This window comes from Eptesicus fuscus, chromosome 12 (genome assembly GCF_027574615.1).
Source record: "Eptesicus fuscus isolate TK198812 chromosome 12, DD_ASM_mEF_20220401, whole genome shotgun sequence".
In the NCBI taxonomy this organism is placed as follows: domain Eukaryota; kingdom Metazoa; phylum Chordata; class Mammalia; order Chiroptera; family Vespertilionidae; genus Eptesicus; species Eptesicus fuscus.
Genome location: NC_072484.1, coordinates 41,600,991 through 41,617,894, shown reverse-complemented (window position 1 = coordinate 41,617,894; position 16,904 = coordinate 41,600,991). Strand labels below are relative to the sequence as shown.

At 46.9% G+C, this 16,904-nt stretch overlaps 1 protein-coding gene across 1 annotated transcript; it reads right to left on the bottom strand.

Annotated features, from left to right (window-relative positions):
• Positions 1 to 3,278: 3,278 nt before the first annotated feature.
• On the bottom strand, positions 3,279 to 14,311 carry GRP (gastrin releasing peptide). The gene is given in 4 exon segments (XM_008149594.3): positions 3,279 to 3,566; positions 8,965 to 9,055; positions 9,057 to 9,214; positions 14,079 to 14,311. Coding segments are annotated over 4 exon segments (432 nt in total). The 5' UTR covers positions 14,218 to 14,311; the 3' UTR covers positions 3,279 to 3,522.
• Positions 14,312 to 16,904: the final 2,593 nt, after the last annotated feature.

The window sequence follows — 16,904 nt, the reverse complement described above, 5'->3', positions numbered from 1 at the left end:
TAAAGGTATAGAGAGAACTAAAATTCAACAAAGGAAAACAACCCACTTCAAAAATGGGCAAATGACTTCAAAAAACATTTTTCCTGCGCTGACTGGTTTGGCTCAGTGGATAGAGCGTTGGCCTGCAGACTGAAGGGTCCCAGGTTCGATTCCCGTCAAGGTCATGTACCTTGGTTGCGGGCACATACCGATTAGGGAGTGTGCAGGAGGCAGCTAATCGATGTTTCTCTCTCATCGATGTTTCTAACTCTCTATCCCTCTCCCTTCCTCTCTGTAAAAATCAATAAAATATATATTAAAAAAACAACAACAATTTTCCTAAAAGATATACAAATGGCCAATAAGCTACACACATGAAAACATGGAGCCCCCTGAGGAGACGCTAGGAGTATTTCCAGTGCACGCGATGGCCTCCATCCTGCTCTGGGAATGGCAATCGTCCATCGTTGTGGGTTGCCCTGGAAGCGCTATTTCATTGTCTATAAAGCAGCCGGTGGCTGAGAAGATGAATAATGTAAACCCCATGTTTTACTTCCATGACTCCCTGCACATTAGAGCTGGGTAAAAATGCTCTGGAATGTTCAAATAGCCCCAATAGGACCTGAAAGGCGGGCATTGTGGGGCTGGCAATTATACCACGCTGCTTGAAGTGCCTGCTTGGCGTGTCACTGAACCTCTGATGGTAAGCAAAGACTGCCAGATTACCCTGCAGCACTTAACAAAAAAAGACTGTGCTTTTATTTATTTTTATTTTTTAAAAAATATATTTTATTGATTTTTGACAGAGAGGAATTGAGAGGGATAGAGAGTTAGAAACACCGATCAGCTGCCTCCTGCACACCTCCCACTGGGGATGTGCCCGCAACCAAGGTACATGCCCCTGACCGGAATCAAACCTGGGACCCTTCAGTCCACAGGCGGACGCTCTATCCACTGAGCCAAACCGGTTTCAGCAAGACTGTGCTTTTAAAAGAACAGATTTGAAGGTGATATTGCTTCCTTTCCTTTTGGATTCTCCCCCGCTCCCCCTCCTTACTATCCTGCTTTGCTGCAAGGATTTCTAAGTATTGTTACCACTTAAAAGCAATTTTCTGCTCTTGCTGTGTGCATACACCTGGCCCTGCTTTCCCGGAATCCCCAGCTGTGTATTAACTGTTCTCTGGAATAGCAATGGGCAGAAACCAACGAGGAAATTTTTTTGAGGGGTAAAAGGGAAAGAAGACACCTTATTTGTGGCTGACCAATCTTTTGAACACTATCTCTTCTTTTTGCTAGGGTCCCATAATTTTAGTCCCATCCTACCAAAGTAGAATATTAAAAACTACATTTCCCAGCTTTCCTCACAGCTAGACACAGGCATGTGACCCAGGTTCCACCAATCAGATATAGACATTGAAGGCTGATTTGGAAGTAAGCCAAGGCTTTTGGGATATAATGCTGTGGCAGAGATTATGACAGAGGCCTTGAAAGACAGTGCCAACTCAGGTAGTTGTGCGGAATGCGTTAGAGCAGTGGTCGGCAAACTGTGGCTCGCGAGCCACATGCGGCTCTTTGGCCCCTTGAGTGTGGCTCTTCCACAAAATATCTGTGCGATTGAAACGTACAGTGTGGTTGAAACTTTGTGGCCCATGCGCAGAAGTCGGTTTTCGGCTCTCAAAAGAAATTTCAATCGTTGTACTGTTGATATTTGGCTCTGTTGACTTATGAGTTTGCCGACCACTGCGTTAGGGGGAGAAATGTATGCAATTGCCACCTCATTAACCCAATCAGAGGTCTGGCTTTGAGCACTGAACCTGCAAGGTGAGCCTTGAGAACGTTTCCCTGGTCTCCCCTGACTACTATCCTCTCATAAAGTTGTCATTTTTCTACTTAACCCAAGATGGTCAATTCTGTTATCTGCAGCTAAAAATGGCCTGATCCGGCAGGCACACACAGATATGTGACAAGACTTCACTTGCAAACAAGGGTTCCAGAAAGCTCTTCAACTAAGAGATTCTAATCATGACCTGGGCTTGGTGCAGAGGAGCTCTGCAAGGTCGGAAGGTTTGGGGGAGCTATCCCGGTCTTGGTCAGAACTCATAGAGAAAAAATGATTTCAGCTAAACCATGGGATCACATCTACTCTCACGAGACAGCCAAACAAGTGGCAGTCTAGATGGGGCTGCTCTAGGGCATTGCCTTCCTCTCACTGCCGGAAGTGCCAACCATGCATGTCCTTTGGAGGGAGAATCCTTCTGACAGGGCTTACCTCTCCATCGTTACCCACATGGCAGCAATCAGTTGACACCGCTCAGGATTGAGTTCTTGGGGAAGAGACCCAGGTGAGTCCCAGAAGTGAAAGGTGGTAAGACGTTGAAGCACATTTCACATATTTCCCCAGGTCTGGCTCTTTTGTGAATCAGCATGGTTTTAAAAGAACACATTACATCTTATGTGGTTCTTTGACAATCAAAACAGAGCAAGATAGATATCTTTACTGTTTCAAATGCGATTTCCCTAAATGAAAGAAATCTGAGCATATGGCAAGAAGCTTGAAAATCTGTTAACATCATGTGAATGTCATGATAAAAGTGGGACTGGTGAGCGTTCTGAGCTGCCAGTCCACGTTCTCTGAAAATGGAAGGGAATCTCCTTAATTCATTTTCTCCTAAATCTGGCTGTGGGAACTACTTCTCCAAGACCAGAAATGAAATTTTGAATAAATGGTGCTACTTAAATATACTGAAAGGGGGGTTTAAAATGAGTTAATGTAGAAACTATTAAATAGTGCAAAAATATCTGGTGACTTTGGATGTTTGAATCCCAGTTTCATCTATGATGTGACCTTGAACAAGTCACTTGATCTCTCTAACCCTCTGTTTCCTTATCTATTGGATGATAATGTTTATTCTTGGCTTATCAAACTGCTCTAAGGAGAATATCAATAACCTCAGCAAAGTATCTGGTCATGGTTAGGGCTAAAGAAATGGTAACCATTAATTGGTGAATCAGGCCAGCCTCTACCTTCAACTTAGTCCATCTGATGGTAATAACAGAGGATGAGCTTCTAGCAGTAACCTCTAAAGTCTGTAAGTCACTGCAAGGATTCAGTAAGTGGCCTTCAGAAGGGAGAACTCAAAATTCAGCCTTCATCAATGAGCACACAAGTTCATTATCAAGTTTTCTATTAATCTCTGCCACACTGTCCTCTCATTAGGAATTGAAATAAGAGAACTACCTGCCCTTTGGATGGTGTGTTTAAGCTTTTATTGTGAATGGTAACAGGTCAGAGACTGGAATGTAATTGACACAGAGGCTAAATTCAAAGAGCATTACTTGGAATACTCTCTAAGGACAATAATTTCACAGAAAACAAATTCAAACCAGAAGTTGCTGCTTGAAAACCACGAATTTAGTCAAGGTTGAAAGGTACAAGAATAGTTAAGTATTTTGCACAAAGGAAATCTGGTGGATGAGCCAGTAGAATTGATGCCCATGGAATGCATTCTCAAGGGTTCTGTTTTGCTTCTTTGAGAGAGGCCATCATTGTCGGTTCAGCTGGGGGTTCCTTCCTTCACACTGAGAACCTGGAGCAGAGAGATCAGCACCATAAAAAAAAAAAAAATTAAAAAGAGTTAAGCAAATGTAGCTAGTTATACTTGACGTAACTCCATTCCCAACAAACTATCAGCTTCACGTGGAACTAGTTAGCAAGGCAAACTCCTAGGTCACCTTGACCAACTGAATTGGAACCTGGTGGGGGTGAGACCCAGCAATCTGTGCGTTCACGAGTCTCAAGTGTTCTGAGTGAGCATGTTAATGCTCCAAAACCATAGCTGTCCCGAGAGAGAAACAAACTCTCTTTTGGGAGCCACTATATTTTTGGGGTCTTTTTGTTATATCAGCTTAACTTGCACTCTGATATATTTGGACTGTTAACAATTAAATGTATTATCCCCAGGAATTGTGACTAAATAGCAGCTGGGTAGGGGGACTATTAGGGAATGTGGAATCTTAGTTCTTACTTGGCTTCTTTTGGAAATACCTCATTACACGAATCAATTTGTGAATTACACAATTATATATCATAAACCCATGAATATACGTGGTAGCAGTGTGAGCAACTTGGGAAGACAAGCCTATATGGGTTTCTGCCAATTCTCCATTTATTGTGGTTTGCTTGTTGTGGCTTCTGTTCAAATTAACTAAGACTGAAGAAGAATGAAAAGCTATCATTTAAAAACACTTCTTTGTTCCCCTATAGCAGTCTTTACGCACTGAGGTGAGAAAACACTTTTCATCCAGACTAGAGTTTATTCTGCTTTTCAAGAGCATAATTCTGGAAATTCAGGTTCTCTGACACCCAGACCAGCAATTTGTTCCTAATAACGAAACTGATTTTCTCATTAACACCAGAAATTACCTGCTCTACGGCTCAATGCTTGGCCAGGTGTTAATGAGGCCAGGGCCTGGGGTTCAACTCCCACCCAAGCCAATTAGCTTTGCTCTCCTCCATGAGCCCAGGATGCACTAGTAAGGGTCACCAACCTGCCTGAAGATGCTGCTACCCACCTGGCATTATGAGCCACAGGTCATAAAAGGGGCCAGCTGAGGATATGGGAAAGAATCCATAGAAGTCCTCCCATTGGCGGATAATACTGAATTTGAGTGGTTTGGCTCAGGGGGAGGAAGTAAAGCTGCAAGGAAAAGAAGAGTGTACCCCAGGAAGATCGAGGACCTAGAGGCAGGAGGGGAGTGAGGAGGCCAACATTCCTCTGTTCCTTCATGGAAACTGTCAGGGTGGTCAGAGGATTTTTAGTTCTTTTTAGTTGCATGTTGCTTTCCCTATATTTGGAGCTTCCTTTGGAGCAGTCCACATGTCAATAAGTAAAACTTTTCTATTCTCTCTACTGATTTGATGGGACAACGGGAGCAGTCTCTTGAAAGTGAGGGCAAACTTGCAACATTTCCTTTCTTTCTGTAACAGCTTTGGCAATTCCTCAAGTCCCTTTCCTGTCCACCAAATAAGAGAGAGAAAAACCCTGAGGCTACAAAGAACAATGAATTGGGTCTAAATCACAAGAGGAACCCAAAGGCCAACTTCAACCTTTACTGAAACTCAGGACAATCCACAACCACATGCAGAATTAGGGATTAGGCCCTGGAGTTGGCCAACCTAAACACTGTTTTATGTTACAGAAACCATAGCATCAAAGTTCCATTCATTTTTGTAAGAAGGATATAGTTAAAATAAAATTAGTTTAACCTTGAAAATGATTGGCCATAATTTCTGATAAAGTTCTGGAGCTTGCTTGTCATGATATCATATCTACCTAGTAGATTCAGTGCACATTTGCACAGATCTTTTCTGAATTAAGTCAATATCCTTGTCATCAAAACCTAGGAAATGCTCAGCATTTCTAACCACAGCTCTGGGAGAGCTGGCAATAGGACTTGATGTCTTTTTACTAAAGTGGGAGAGGAGAGCATATGTGGATAGTTATTAATTTTAAGACAAGTCCTTCAGCCTCTGAGAACTCCTGCTGCTAATTCTGGTAATGCCTCGCTAAGTTACTAAACTTCCTTCTAACATGGAGAGATATATGGATTTCTTTTTTAAAAAAATATATTTTATTGATTTTTTACAGAGAGGAAGGGAGAGAGATAGAGAGTAAGAAACATCGATGAGAGAGAAACATCCTCGATCAGCTGCCTCCTGCACACCCCCTACCAGGGATGTGCCCACAACCAAGGTACATGCCCTCGACCGGAATCGAACCTGGGACCCTTCAGTCCGCAGGCTGACGCTCTATCCACCGAGCCAAACCGGTTTCGGCAATTTCTAATAGAAACAATTCTCTTGGCATGCCCTCTTTGTGAATAAGACAATTATAAGATGTTCTCAATTTTTATGACAGCATACTTTCATTGAGGCGGAATTTCCAAAGCCAAGGGAGCCCTAAGCTGTGTGGTCTATGCACATAAAAAACTGTTGAATTCATTTTTCATATTACCAGGAAATATGTTCAAAAGAATGGTAGCAATGTTTACAATAGCTAATTATTCAACTCGAGGTGGACTGAAACAGGATGGGTTTTCTAAACTTGTAACAAGAACAAGGCATAAACAGATACAGTAGAAAAATAAGGCCTGATTATATCAAGTTGACTTTTCAGATCACGTTGAGTACTGGTAAATATTGTCCCCTTGAAGCAGTCACTCTCTGTGATGGTCCACTCAACCCAGCCCCTGCTACTGCCACTCAGAGACCTTAATGAAGCTATTCTTTGGTAATTGCCTTCAAGCTTACAGAATATTCTTCTATGATGGGAAAGCCTCCATCCTTGAGGAAAGAGTTGAATTTTCATAACAATCCCAAGTTATGCAGAGCCTGGTTCTGGGGGGAAAGCAACTCAACGTGGATATTGCTGCTTAATTCAAAAGCGAGACACTACAGATGAATGCCATGACTGTGTGTGCATTTTATGAATGAGCTATGAAGGTAAGTCCATGTCAGTGTTTGTGAAATTATTTTAGAGGGTTTCATAGTGGTGACTGGTATTACTCTTCAGACGAAAGAGAAGGCACTGCTGTTGGCCATCCATCCATGGGATGTCCCACAAAATACTTGACCAAGAAAAGGTCTGTCCACCAGAAGCTAAGAAATCAATCACTAATTGCTAGAGCCCTTAGAGCCCTCAGAGCCCTGTGATACACACACACACACACACACACACACACACACACACACACACACACACACAAGGGAAGCTGGTATCATACAGGTGTGGGCAAGAGAATCACTCCAGGCTTTATATGGAGCTGTTACTTATTTCTGTGTTGGTTGACTTAATCCAGATTTTCTTTCTGAATAAAGGCTTCCAGAGACATTCTAAGTGCTTAATGCAACAAATGAATGTTTGGTTTGAGTTGAGCCTAAAGAATCCACAGTGGACCAAAGGGCAGCGAAGCACAGCGCTCCCTCTGGAGAGTAAGCTGAGGGTTGGCAAAGCCAGCCCGAGCCTCTGGAAAGGGACCATCAGTCAAAGAGGTAGCCACCATGAAAAAGTGAAGGAGCCAGCTCCCCACGCTCTGTGACTGACAATCAGTATTGTTTCTTATCAAAAAAGAGAGGAGCAAGGCGCTCCTGCATCCTGCATCCTTCCTACGTCATATCTACATGGACAGTGCTCCAGAAGATGTCTGTCCTGGCGGCACACTGTCCAGGCAAACAGCACAGCTTCCTGTACTGGTTTCACCAGTGAACAGCTGTGTGACCATCTCAGTTTCCTCACGGAGACTCTACAATGGAGAGAATAATAGAATTTTCCCGAATCTTCCTCCTAAGATTGCTGTGGGTATTAACAGACCAAATGGAAATCAATTGCTTCTCCTAGTACTGAGAGTATAGTAAACACTCAATAAAATTAGCTATTATTAATATTTCTAGTATTCCAATTATTTTGCCTTTTATCATAAATTTCATGGAAACTTCTTAACAGTTAGTGAATCACTTCATTTTCAGCTGCTTCATCTTCTTCCTACACATTTTCTTCTCTCCTTTAAGTCATTGACTGTCCTTGTATCTAAACAATGCCAGTTTGGTAAAATTGTTGTTCTCTATCCTCCATAAAATCATATACAGGGCAAATCAGTTGCCCTTAGGGTATGTTCATCAAGTTTTGAAATATTAGGATGAAACCTGAACTCAGTAATCTTGGAACAAAAATGAAGAAGTGCCATTTTGCATAAAAGGTCACAAACAAGAATTCTCTCTTCTAAAAACATCTACGAAGAGGCCCTTTCCCGTGTCTATCAAAAATACACCATATCTGTAGACCCATGGGATTTACTCAAAGATGGCCTCACTAGCAAAATATTCTGATTGGGCCTGGCAGGTTAAAAACATCCCATCCGTGCACAGTTGCTAATACACACAATTCCTAGTAAAACCCCTAAACTGGAGTTTTGAAACCACAGCATTTTGATGTGCTAAGAGGAAAAATAATCCTATCTAATAAAGAGGGAATATGCAAATTGACCATCATGCCATCACAAAGATGGCAGCGCCCACAGCCGAGGCTGAGTTCCCATATCGAGCCTTAATGAGCAATCAGCAGGGACCTGAGGCTTAGTGGCACTGGGCTGGGGCAGGAGACCTGACGCTGCAGCCCCCCTCCTGGTGGGGCTTAACAGGGGACCTCAGGCCACGCCCCTGCCCCAATACCAGGCCGGGAAACTGAAGGTCACGCTCCCTGCCTGGCAGGGCTTGATGGGGGACCTCAGGCCATGCCCCCGCCCTGGTTCCAGGCCGGGGACCTGAGGGTGCATTGGGGGACCTGAGGCTGCGCCCCCCACCCGGAGAGGCTTGACAGGGGACCTGAGGCTGTGCTCCCCACCCTGCGAAGCTTGACGGGGGCCCTGAGGCTGCACCCTACACCCTGTGTGGCTTGATGGGGGACCTGAGGCTGTGCCCCCCACCCGGCGAGGCTTGACAAGGGTGGGCCAGTTGGGTTTGGATCTTGCCCAATGGGGGTGGGGCCGGCTGGGTCTGGGTCTTGCATGATTTTGAGGTGCCGTGGGTGGGCGGGTACTTGACTCTGGGTTCCGCAGCACACCCCAGACTCTGACAGGAGGAAGATTTTCATACACATTTTACTAATTTTCTTTCATCTCTGACACTTCTATTATAGAGAAAGGGCAAATAGCAATATTAAAATATTTTCTCTAATTAATCCCCTTTTAATGTGCACAAATTTCATGCACCGGGCCACTAATCTATTATGTTGAAAAGAAAAGGTGGCATGACAGTTGTCTACTAATTTCCTTAGCGTGTATTGGGTATTGACCTAATGCAGTGGCTGTGAAGGCTTGCATTGTAAACAATTTTATTCTTCCCCGCTGGACCTTTCCTCCCAACTCTCCCCAAACACCTCCCACCCTCACCCCACCCCCACCCCCACTTCCCCAGCAGGTTCCTTATACCTTTGAGTCTTGAACCTACATCTGAAAAGTTACTGCTATCCTTGGAATTGGAATCCGGAGTAGACTGGAGAATACCCAGGGATGCCCCGCGGAGGTGACTGGTGGCTTCCTGTCCCCTTTCCTTCCACGAGGCTTAGCAGAGTCCTCACAGCTTCTTCCCACAGGATGTGCTGCCGAAGCTGGTACTTTGGGCTCCCTCCCTCGTAAACATATGGGGACTCTCCGGTGCTCTTTTTCCCCATTAGGTGCCCTGTAAAAGACAAAAACAAACACAGAATGCCACAAATTTAACCTGGAGCGATGAATGAATGAGAAATTTAAGAGGACCCTAATTATGTTTGTGCTTCTTGCTCTTAAATGCAGGATAAATAGTATTTTATTATTAAGAGTTATTTGAGAGATGACTGGTTTTGCTTTTTGTTCAAAATGAGAAGTGAACTGGACAGAATTCAGACCTGCAACTCTGGAACCCAGGTTATGGTCCCAGCCCCTCTGCTAATGAGCTAGGTGACCTCTGCCAAGTCATCTAGCCTCCCCTGTCTTCAATTTCTCAAATATAAAATGAACAGTTTGGACTAAATGAAATATAGGGAACCTTCCATATCTAAAATTCTGTCACCAATTCTGTGTGCCCCGAGTTCCATTCCCAACTGAATGGTGGAATTGAAACATCCTCCCCCGACGATTTGAAATTGCTACTGCGAAGAAAAGTCTCGATGCTTTCCTTTGTGTGATTTTTTAAAAGGGGCGGGGGTGTTGTTTATCGCTTATCTGTAATACAAATGTACCAAAGGAATTTTTCATTTTAACTTTCTCAGAACTTAGCTGAGATTGAATCTAGGAAGCGTCACCTAGAAATTACAGTTTGTAAAGCATGTAATGAAAAACTGGTTGAAAACAAGCTCTGACCAACACTTCCCAGCCACATAAATGCAGGATTTTCTCTTGGATGACTAACGTGGTTAGCGAACATCTATCAAAGGTTCCAGGGATATACATGTGCCGTGTAACAAATTAACAAAAGTTGTGGTGCAGAAGGCCAAATCACTAAAACCGTGGAAATTCATGAATGCAGTGGGGACAACCATGTGGTCAAAGGAGGCAGGGAATTTAAGGTCTGCATTCTGAACACTTTAGCCCACTGCTTAAATATTCTCACATTATCTTATTTACTTTCTTCATTCGATTTTTCCCATCTCTCTATGATCAGCTTATATAGTATTTTCAAATAAAACTATGGTGCTTTTGATGTAAAGGTCACAAGGCAAGAGCTCTCTGTGGCTCCAGTGCTGACATTAGAAGTATTTAAAGCAAACATCATGGGAATAATGTTGGACAGGTCTAAGTCATACTAAATAGAAAGAACCCTTTCTCAGCATCTCTCTCCACCAAGAGGAGCCCTCGCTATGACGTCATTGTGTGTTTCAGTGTGCTGTTTACAGGATGTCTAACTGCAGGTCATTTTATTTGAGCCACCCTGTAGTAAGTCTGATGAAAAAGAGACTTGCTGGTGGTCACACAGGTAAGCAAAGACTCTAGGATTAAAATCAGCTCACAGTCCAGACTCTACTCTACTATACTGCTTCGAAGTCTTTGAACTTCCTAAGAATATAAGGCAGTGAGAAATCATTCTGGGGTCTGTGATAAGAATGAGGTCTGCAAAAGGCTTTCTAATATTATCTTTAAAATGGGACTCATATAGCCATATATCATGATTGATTATGTGACTCAGAAAATTAATTCTGTGAGTACTGGGGAGCCTTGAACTGAGGTTTCACTGCACAGAAGTGTGAGCACTTGTCAAGTCACTTGAGACACGTCACACGATTTCAGGACTCCCTATTGAGGACCCTGTCCCCACTGAAGGAATCCCGAGTGATCGGCTCCTCACTTGTCTGCTTGGCCAACCTGGTGCCCGGATAGCCACTAAATAACCTTGCATTTAGCCATAACAGTGATTATGTTGCACAACTTCCCAGGAAGTCGCAAGGCATTTGGCTTTATTTACATGGAGAAAATTGAATCATGATGATGGAAAAGCAGGATTAGAATCTGATGCTCCCAGTAATGACCTCGGTCCCTCTTGCCTTCCATCACATCCTATCATCCTGTTAGCATGCTGGAAAGGAGAAAGGCATTATTGCCAATGAAACAGAGGGGGACTGGAGTTGTTTTCACAAGTAAGAACTTCATTTTTGTCAGGCCTGAATAATTCTGTGGACTTTTCTAAAAACCATCTGTGATGGATTTCACACATAGGATGTCCCTCAAAAAATGTATACACACACTTTAAATAATTTTAAAGGCAGTGTTTATTAAAATGCATTTTATTTTCAAAATGGAGCTCTCAGCTGTTAACGTATGTATACATTTTTGGGAGACATCCTGTAGAACCTTGGGACCTTTCCTTGAGTTTTTAATATTTGCATATTTGGAGGGTGGGTAGTGTTCCGACTCCCACCCCCAGATCCACAGACTGGTCATTAAGAAGAGGGTACCATCTATAACATCACGGGGAAACACACATTCCCTGGGTCCTATTTCACTGGTGAGCTGGCACCTGTCCACCAAATAATCATCTCTATGGCAACATGGATGCTATGCCCACTTCCACCTCTTCTCCCATCATCTTTTGTTATCTGTTCCTATCATAACAGTGGAGATCTCAGCATGGCCAAAAGACAGGCACTTGAAAAAAAATAAAACCATGGCCGGGGGGGTGGGGGGGAAGCTTTTGTTCTTTTCAACCACTTAAAAATACCACTGAAATAGAAGGTTTGAAACATAAATTAACTTTCTTGAACTCAAAACTTGAAGATTACACAAACTCAGGAAACGATCCATTAAGACAAAGTGCTAAGTACTTCTAGGAGCTCATGTCTCTGGACAGATACTTAAACTTTATTTCAGTTTCTGGAGCAGTGTGACAATGTCAAGCCAGTCTGGAGCTGCGCACAGGTGTTCAGAATCCCTCCTCCCTGATAGAGACCACAGGCATTTCCTTAGGAGACTGGCAAGCTACATTTAAAACCGAACATCATTCCTGCTCGCCAAAGCTCACACTCCCTCCGAGAGCATGTCTACTCAAAGGCAACTTTTGCTCAACCACAATGTCATTTTAGACCCAAATGTGAGTTTCTCCTCCTTTCTCTTTCCTTTTTTCTTCCTCAACTCTGCACAGCCAGGCAAGGGGGAAAAAGGAAAAAGAGTGTGTCTGAGGGAAATAAGAAAATTTAAGGTTGCCACTGGTCTGTATGCTTTTGGGTGAGGAATGCCCAAACACCACCACAAAGGGTGATTAATGCCAGGAACCCTAACTCCCTGGAGACAGATATACTCTGAACTATGGCAATCAGGTTGGCTTGCACCAGAAATAACATGGTTCTAGCTGCTCAGCTAACTCTCTTGTCCTCCTTTAGGCCTGCAAGAGTTACCTAATAATAAAGCCTTTTAAGGACAAAAAATATGGACGAGCAAAAAGAGGTTGGAAATCTGGAAGTTTCATTTCACCTTCCCAGGCCACCAGACTGGACATTGGCTACTAGCTCTAAGGTCCCAGGAGCCCTTTTAAGCATCAATCCTAGGTTTGGCTTCCTTAAGAGCCAAGTGTCCTTTCTTGGTTGTTTTTGTTTTTGCTTTTCATCTTTGCTAATCCCAGCCTTTCCTCTCCATACCAGACTTCTGGGTTCCCATGCCCCTCAGAGATCACAAATGCTTTCATCAAGGCTGCCGGCTGCCGGCCTTGGCCAATGACTCAGCAACAATGCGAGCTACTCTGCTATAATCAGGAGCTTTCCAGTTCTCTGACAGAAGCAGCCTCAACACGGAAAGGCTGAGGAAGTGACAGTTCCAGCCTCACCGCTTTCCATGAATTCATCCTGTCTTCTCACAGAGAACCTGAGAGTTGTCTGATGTATATGAATTAGCAAGTATCTTTCCAACACACTCTCCCCTTCTCAACACAGATAACTAAGGAAATAGAAACAAACATATAAAAACACCACCATCACCATCACCACCATCACCATCACCACCACCACCATCACCTCCACCACCACCACAATCACCACCACAATCACCACCACCATCACCACCACCACCATCACCACTATCACGACCATCACTATCCCCACCATCACTAGCCCCACCATCACCACCCCACCACCACCCTTAAATCTCATTAGTGATGACCAGCCCTCACCCCACCCCCTCCCGCTCAGGAAATGTTGGGTTGCTGTAGTTGGCTTTATGGGGAGGTTTCTGAGGAAGGTGGGCGCTTTGCATTTGCCAGAGGCTGTTTGACGTGGCCGAGATCCCCAGGGTGGCATTGGGTGAGCTCAAGGTTTCAGAACCGCTACTTGCCTCCCCGTTACTTGTCGCTGGGAGCCCTGGGGCCAGGATGAGCCCATGCCTAGAGAGGCAGAAGAAAAGGAAAAGGAGCTAGGGTCGTCTAGGTCCTGAGAGGTGGAGGAAAGCAGGGCACAGGGGGCAGAGAGGCCAGGATCAGCGTGGAGAGCAGGCGCGATTACCAGAGCGCAGACTTCTGGATGGAAAGCGGGAGGGATGGGCAGAAGGGCAGAGAAAAAACAATCGCTGCAGAGGCAGGAGGAGGACCGAGAAAATTCAGAAGAGCCGCCAAGGCGAGATTCAGGCACTGCTCGCTGAACAGGCTTAAAGTCCCCCACCTGGGGCTTTGCCTGGCGCAAAGGCGCAGCCTAGATACACGCTGGGCTGGACCAGGGGTCCGAGACGCTCTCGGGGACCCGGCTTCCTAAAGTTGTTCAGGGAGAGATGGTGCTGGAGAAAGGAGGTGTTGGGTAGATGTGGAGGGAAGGTGATCTTCGCGTGGCGTTGGGTGCTTTGGAGAGCTGCACGCTGGCCCAGGTGCCCTGGGGAAGAGGGAAGACCCAGGGGCCAGCCCTTGGCTGCTGAGGGACTGACGGCTTGCCAGGACGGGGAAGGATGGGGAGTTTGGGGAGAAAGGGCTGGTGTTTGGGTAGAAAGGTCGGAGCAAACCCAGCCCCCAAAGCCGGGACCCAGAAACGCTGGGAGAGGGGAGACGGCCCCCAGCGCTGACGGGTCCTGCCCAGGGCTAGCGCGCGCCGGACACTCACCCACCGCCCAGTGGTTGCCGCGCGGGTACATCTTGGCCAGCACGGTCTCTCCGGCCGCCGGCACCGGGGCGGCGGGTGCCCGGGGCGCCTGGCAGAGGACCAGTGCCAGCAGGACGAGCGGCAGCTCGCGGGCGCGCATGGTCCCGACGGGCAGCTCCCGGAGCGCGCCGAGCGCTGGGCGCAGGGTGCGCTTTCCTAGCCGAGGAGCGACCGCAGGACGTGGACCTCGGGGAGCTCCGCCGTCGTCGTCCGCGCCGCTGCTGCAGCCTTCGCCAAGCCCCGACTTTATATGGGAGCCCGGTCGGGGGGGTCGGGGGCTCCTCCGCCGCGGACCGGAGCGCTCTGACGTCTCCCTATAGCGAGCCCGGGCGCCTAGACAACCGTCCGTGAAAACCATCCATCTTCCCGCGGGATAATGAAAAGCATGAGTGTACACCGTCCCTCTCCCTTTCCCTCGTAGTCCCGGCCGCCTTCCCTACCTGGGATTAATTCTTCTCTTCCCCGACGCCTTTGCTCCAACACAATTCAGAGAACTCCCTCCCCAGCCTTACCTGGCTGCCTCCCGCCTTAGCTGCCTTCCGATCCTGCAAGAGGGAGCGGTGGCTGGTGCATGAGCAAACAGGAAATATTGCTTTAGGTTCAACTTTGCTGGAAGGGGATTGGAACCGGGATTGCAAGGACTTCTGATTCTCAGACCTTTCCCACTCCCTGGACCACCTCCCTCCCCGCAGTCCCAGCCCACAGACCTCCAGACCCTTGTCTCCCCTCCCCCCACCCCTTCTCACCACCACCACCACCAACACCAACACCACCACCACCACCACCAGCAATACCCTCACCCCAGCTGGGTGTTCAGGGCGCCCTGAGATGGAGGATGGGGCTGGAAGAATCTGCTCTGTGAACAGAGCTAACAATAGTTGTGCTACACACTCGGCCCCTTTCACAAGCATACAGCTTCCATATAATAGATGACGCTTTCATGTTAATTTCCCAGGCTGTGTCTCCCAGAAAGCTCAAGCTTTCCCTAAAGTGCTATCCACACACCTCTCCAGAGTTGCCCAGCTTTCCTCTGTTCCTTCCGTTCCCAGGTGTGGAGAATGGTCATGGGCCCACTCCCTGGGTTCTCAATGGCATGGATACAAAGGGGATGGGAACCACCGCAATGCCACAGTTAACAGAAACTGGCAGGACGCTGTGGCCGCCTTCCAGCTTCCAGAGCTGGGGGTGTATTTGTGTTCCTGCAGGTCTCTTCCTCACCAGTTCTGGTGCATTGTCTTGCTGGTAGGTCCCTGGTATTGCATGTCAGTACTGGTGATGAAACCAATTAAACTGAAATCGTACAATTTTCTCAGAATACCTGGTGATTCAATGCATTTGTGCCATTCTTAGATGATTACATGTGCACCTTACATGACTGAATATTCTTGGCCTCGTTTTTTAAAATATGCTTTTATTGATTTCAGAGAGAGGAAGGGAGAGGAAGGGAGAGAAACATCAGTGATGAGTGAGAGTCATTGTTTGGCTGCCTCCTGCACATCCCCTACTTGGAATTGAGCCCAAAACCTCTGGCATGTACCCTGACCAGGAATTGAACCTCAACCACTGAGCCACATCAGCTGGGTCCTTGGCCTCATTAATTTGACCCAGCCATACAGGTTAGTGATTTCTCAACAGCTTATAGTAAATCCAGACTGTCCCATTTCACAGGGCACTGGGCAGGGCACTGTTTCCTTAAAAGAAGTAGGCAGGGTAGACACCTGAATGTGTCATTCATGCACAATGGCCCTTCTCCCAGATCCTCAGTCACACGTTGTTTTGTGCCTGATATTCTATGATTTGTGCTGCGTCTTTTTTGCTCAGTGATTCCCAGACATTTCAGCACGAAGGGCATTTTTTATTTTTCCCATGGAGTTCAGGTTGGATTTTTTTATATATTATTGAGTTTACTAGAGGCCCGGTGCATGAAATTTGTGTGGGTAGGGGGGAGGGGAGACCCTCAGCCCAGCCTGTGCCCTCTCGCAATCTGGGACCCCTTGCTCCTAACCGCCTGCCTGCTTGCTCCTTACCATTTGGCTCACTGCTCCTCAGTGCTGCCACGGAGGCGGGAGAGGCTCCCGCCACGGCTGCTGTGCCTGCGCTCGCCAGCTGTGAGCCGGGCTTCTGGCTGAGTGGCACTCCAGCTGTGGGAGCACAATGACCATCAGGGGGCAGCTCCTGCCTTGAGCATCTGCCCCCTGGTGGTCAGTGCACATCACAGCGACCAGTCATTCTGGTTGTTCCTCCATAAAAGTCGCTGGGCTTTTATTATATAGACTAGGAGCCCAGTGCATGAATTCATGCACCTTCAAAGGAACTGTGGACTGCGAGACTGTGGTGGGCACAGGGGTGGGTCTCAGCCCATCCTCCATGCCCCTGCCCAGCTCCTCCCACTGCAGCTCCTGGTCCCCTGTCTGCCAGCAGCCCTGCTCCTGCCACCACTGCTCCCACGAGCTGACGGCGCTGGCCCCACTCGCACCTGCTGATGGCATGGAGCGATTGTGGCCGGCGCCATCAGTGGGTACGAGCAGGGCCGGCACTGTCAGCAGGTGTGAGCAGAGGCTGCTGCCTCGATCACCCCTCATGAGCAGGGGGAGGTGGAGAAACCCTCAGGGGCATTTGGGACCGGTGCCGGGCCGCGGCAGCAGGTGTGAGCAGAGCCATCTCCAGCAGCGGATGCGAGAGGTGGCTGCCAGCCCGATCACCCGTCAGGAGCAGGGGGAGGTGGAGAAGCCCTGAGGGGCAATCAGGGCCAGCAGCCACCACTTGCATCTGCTGATGACGCTGAGC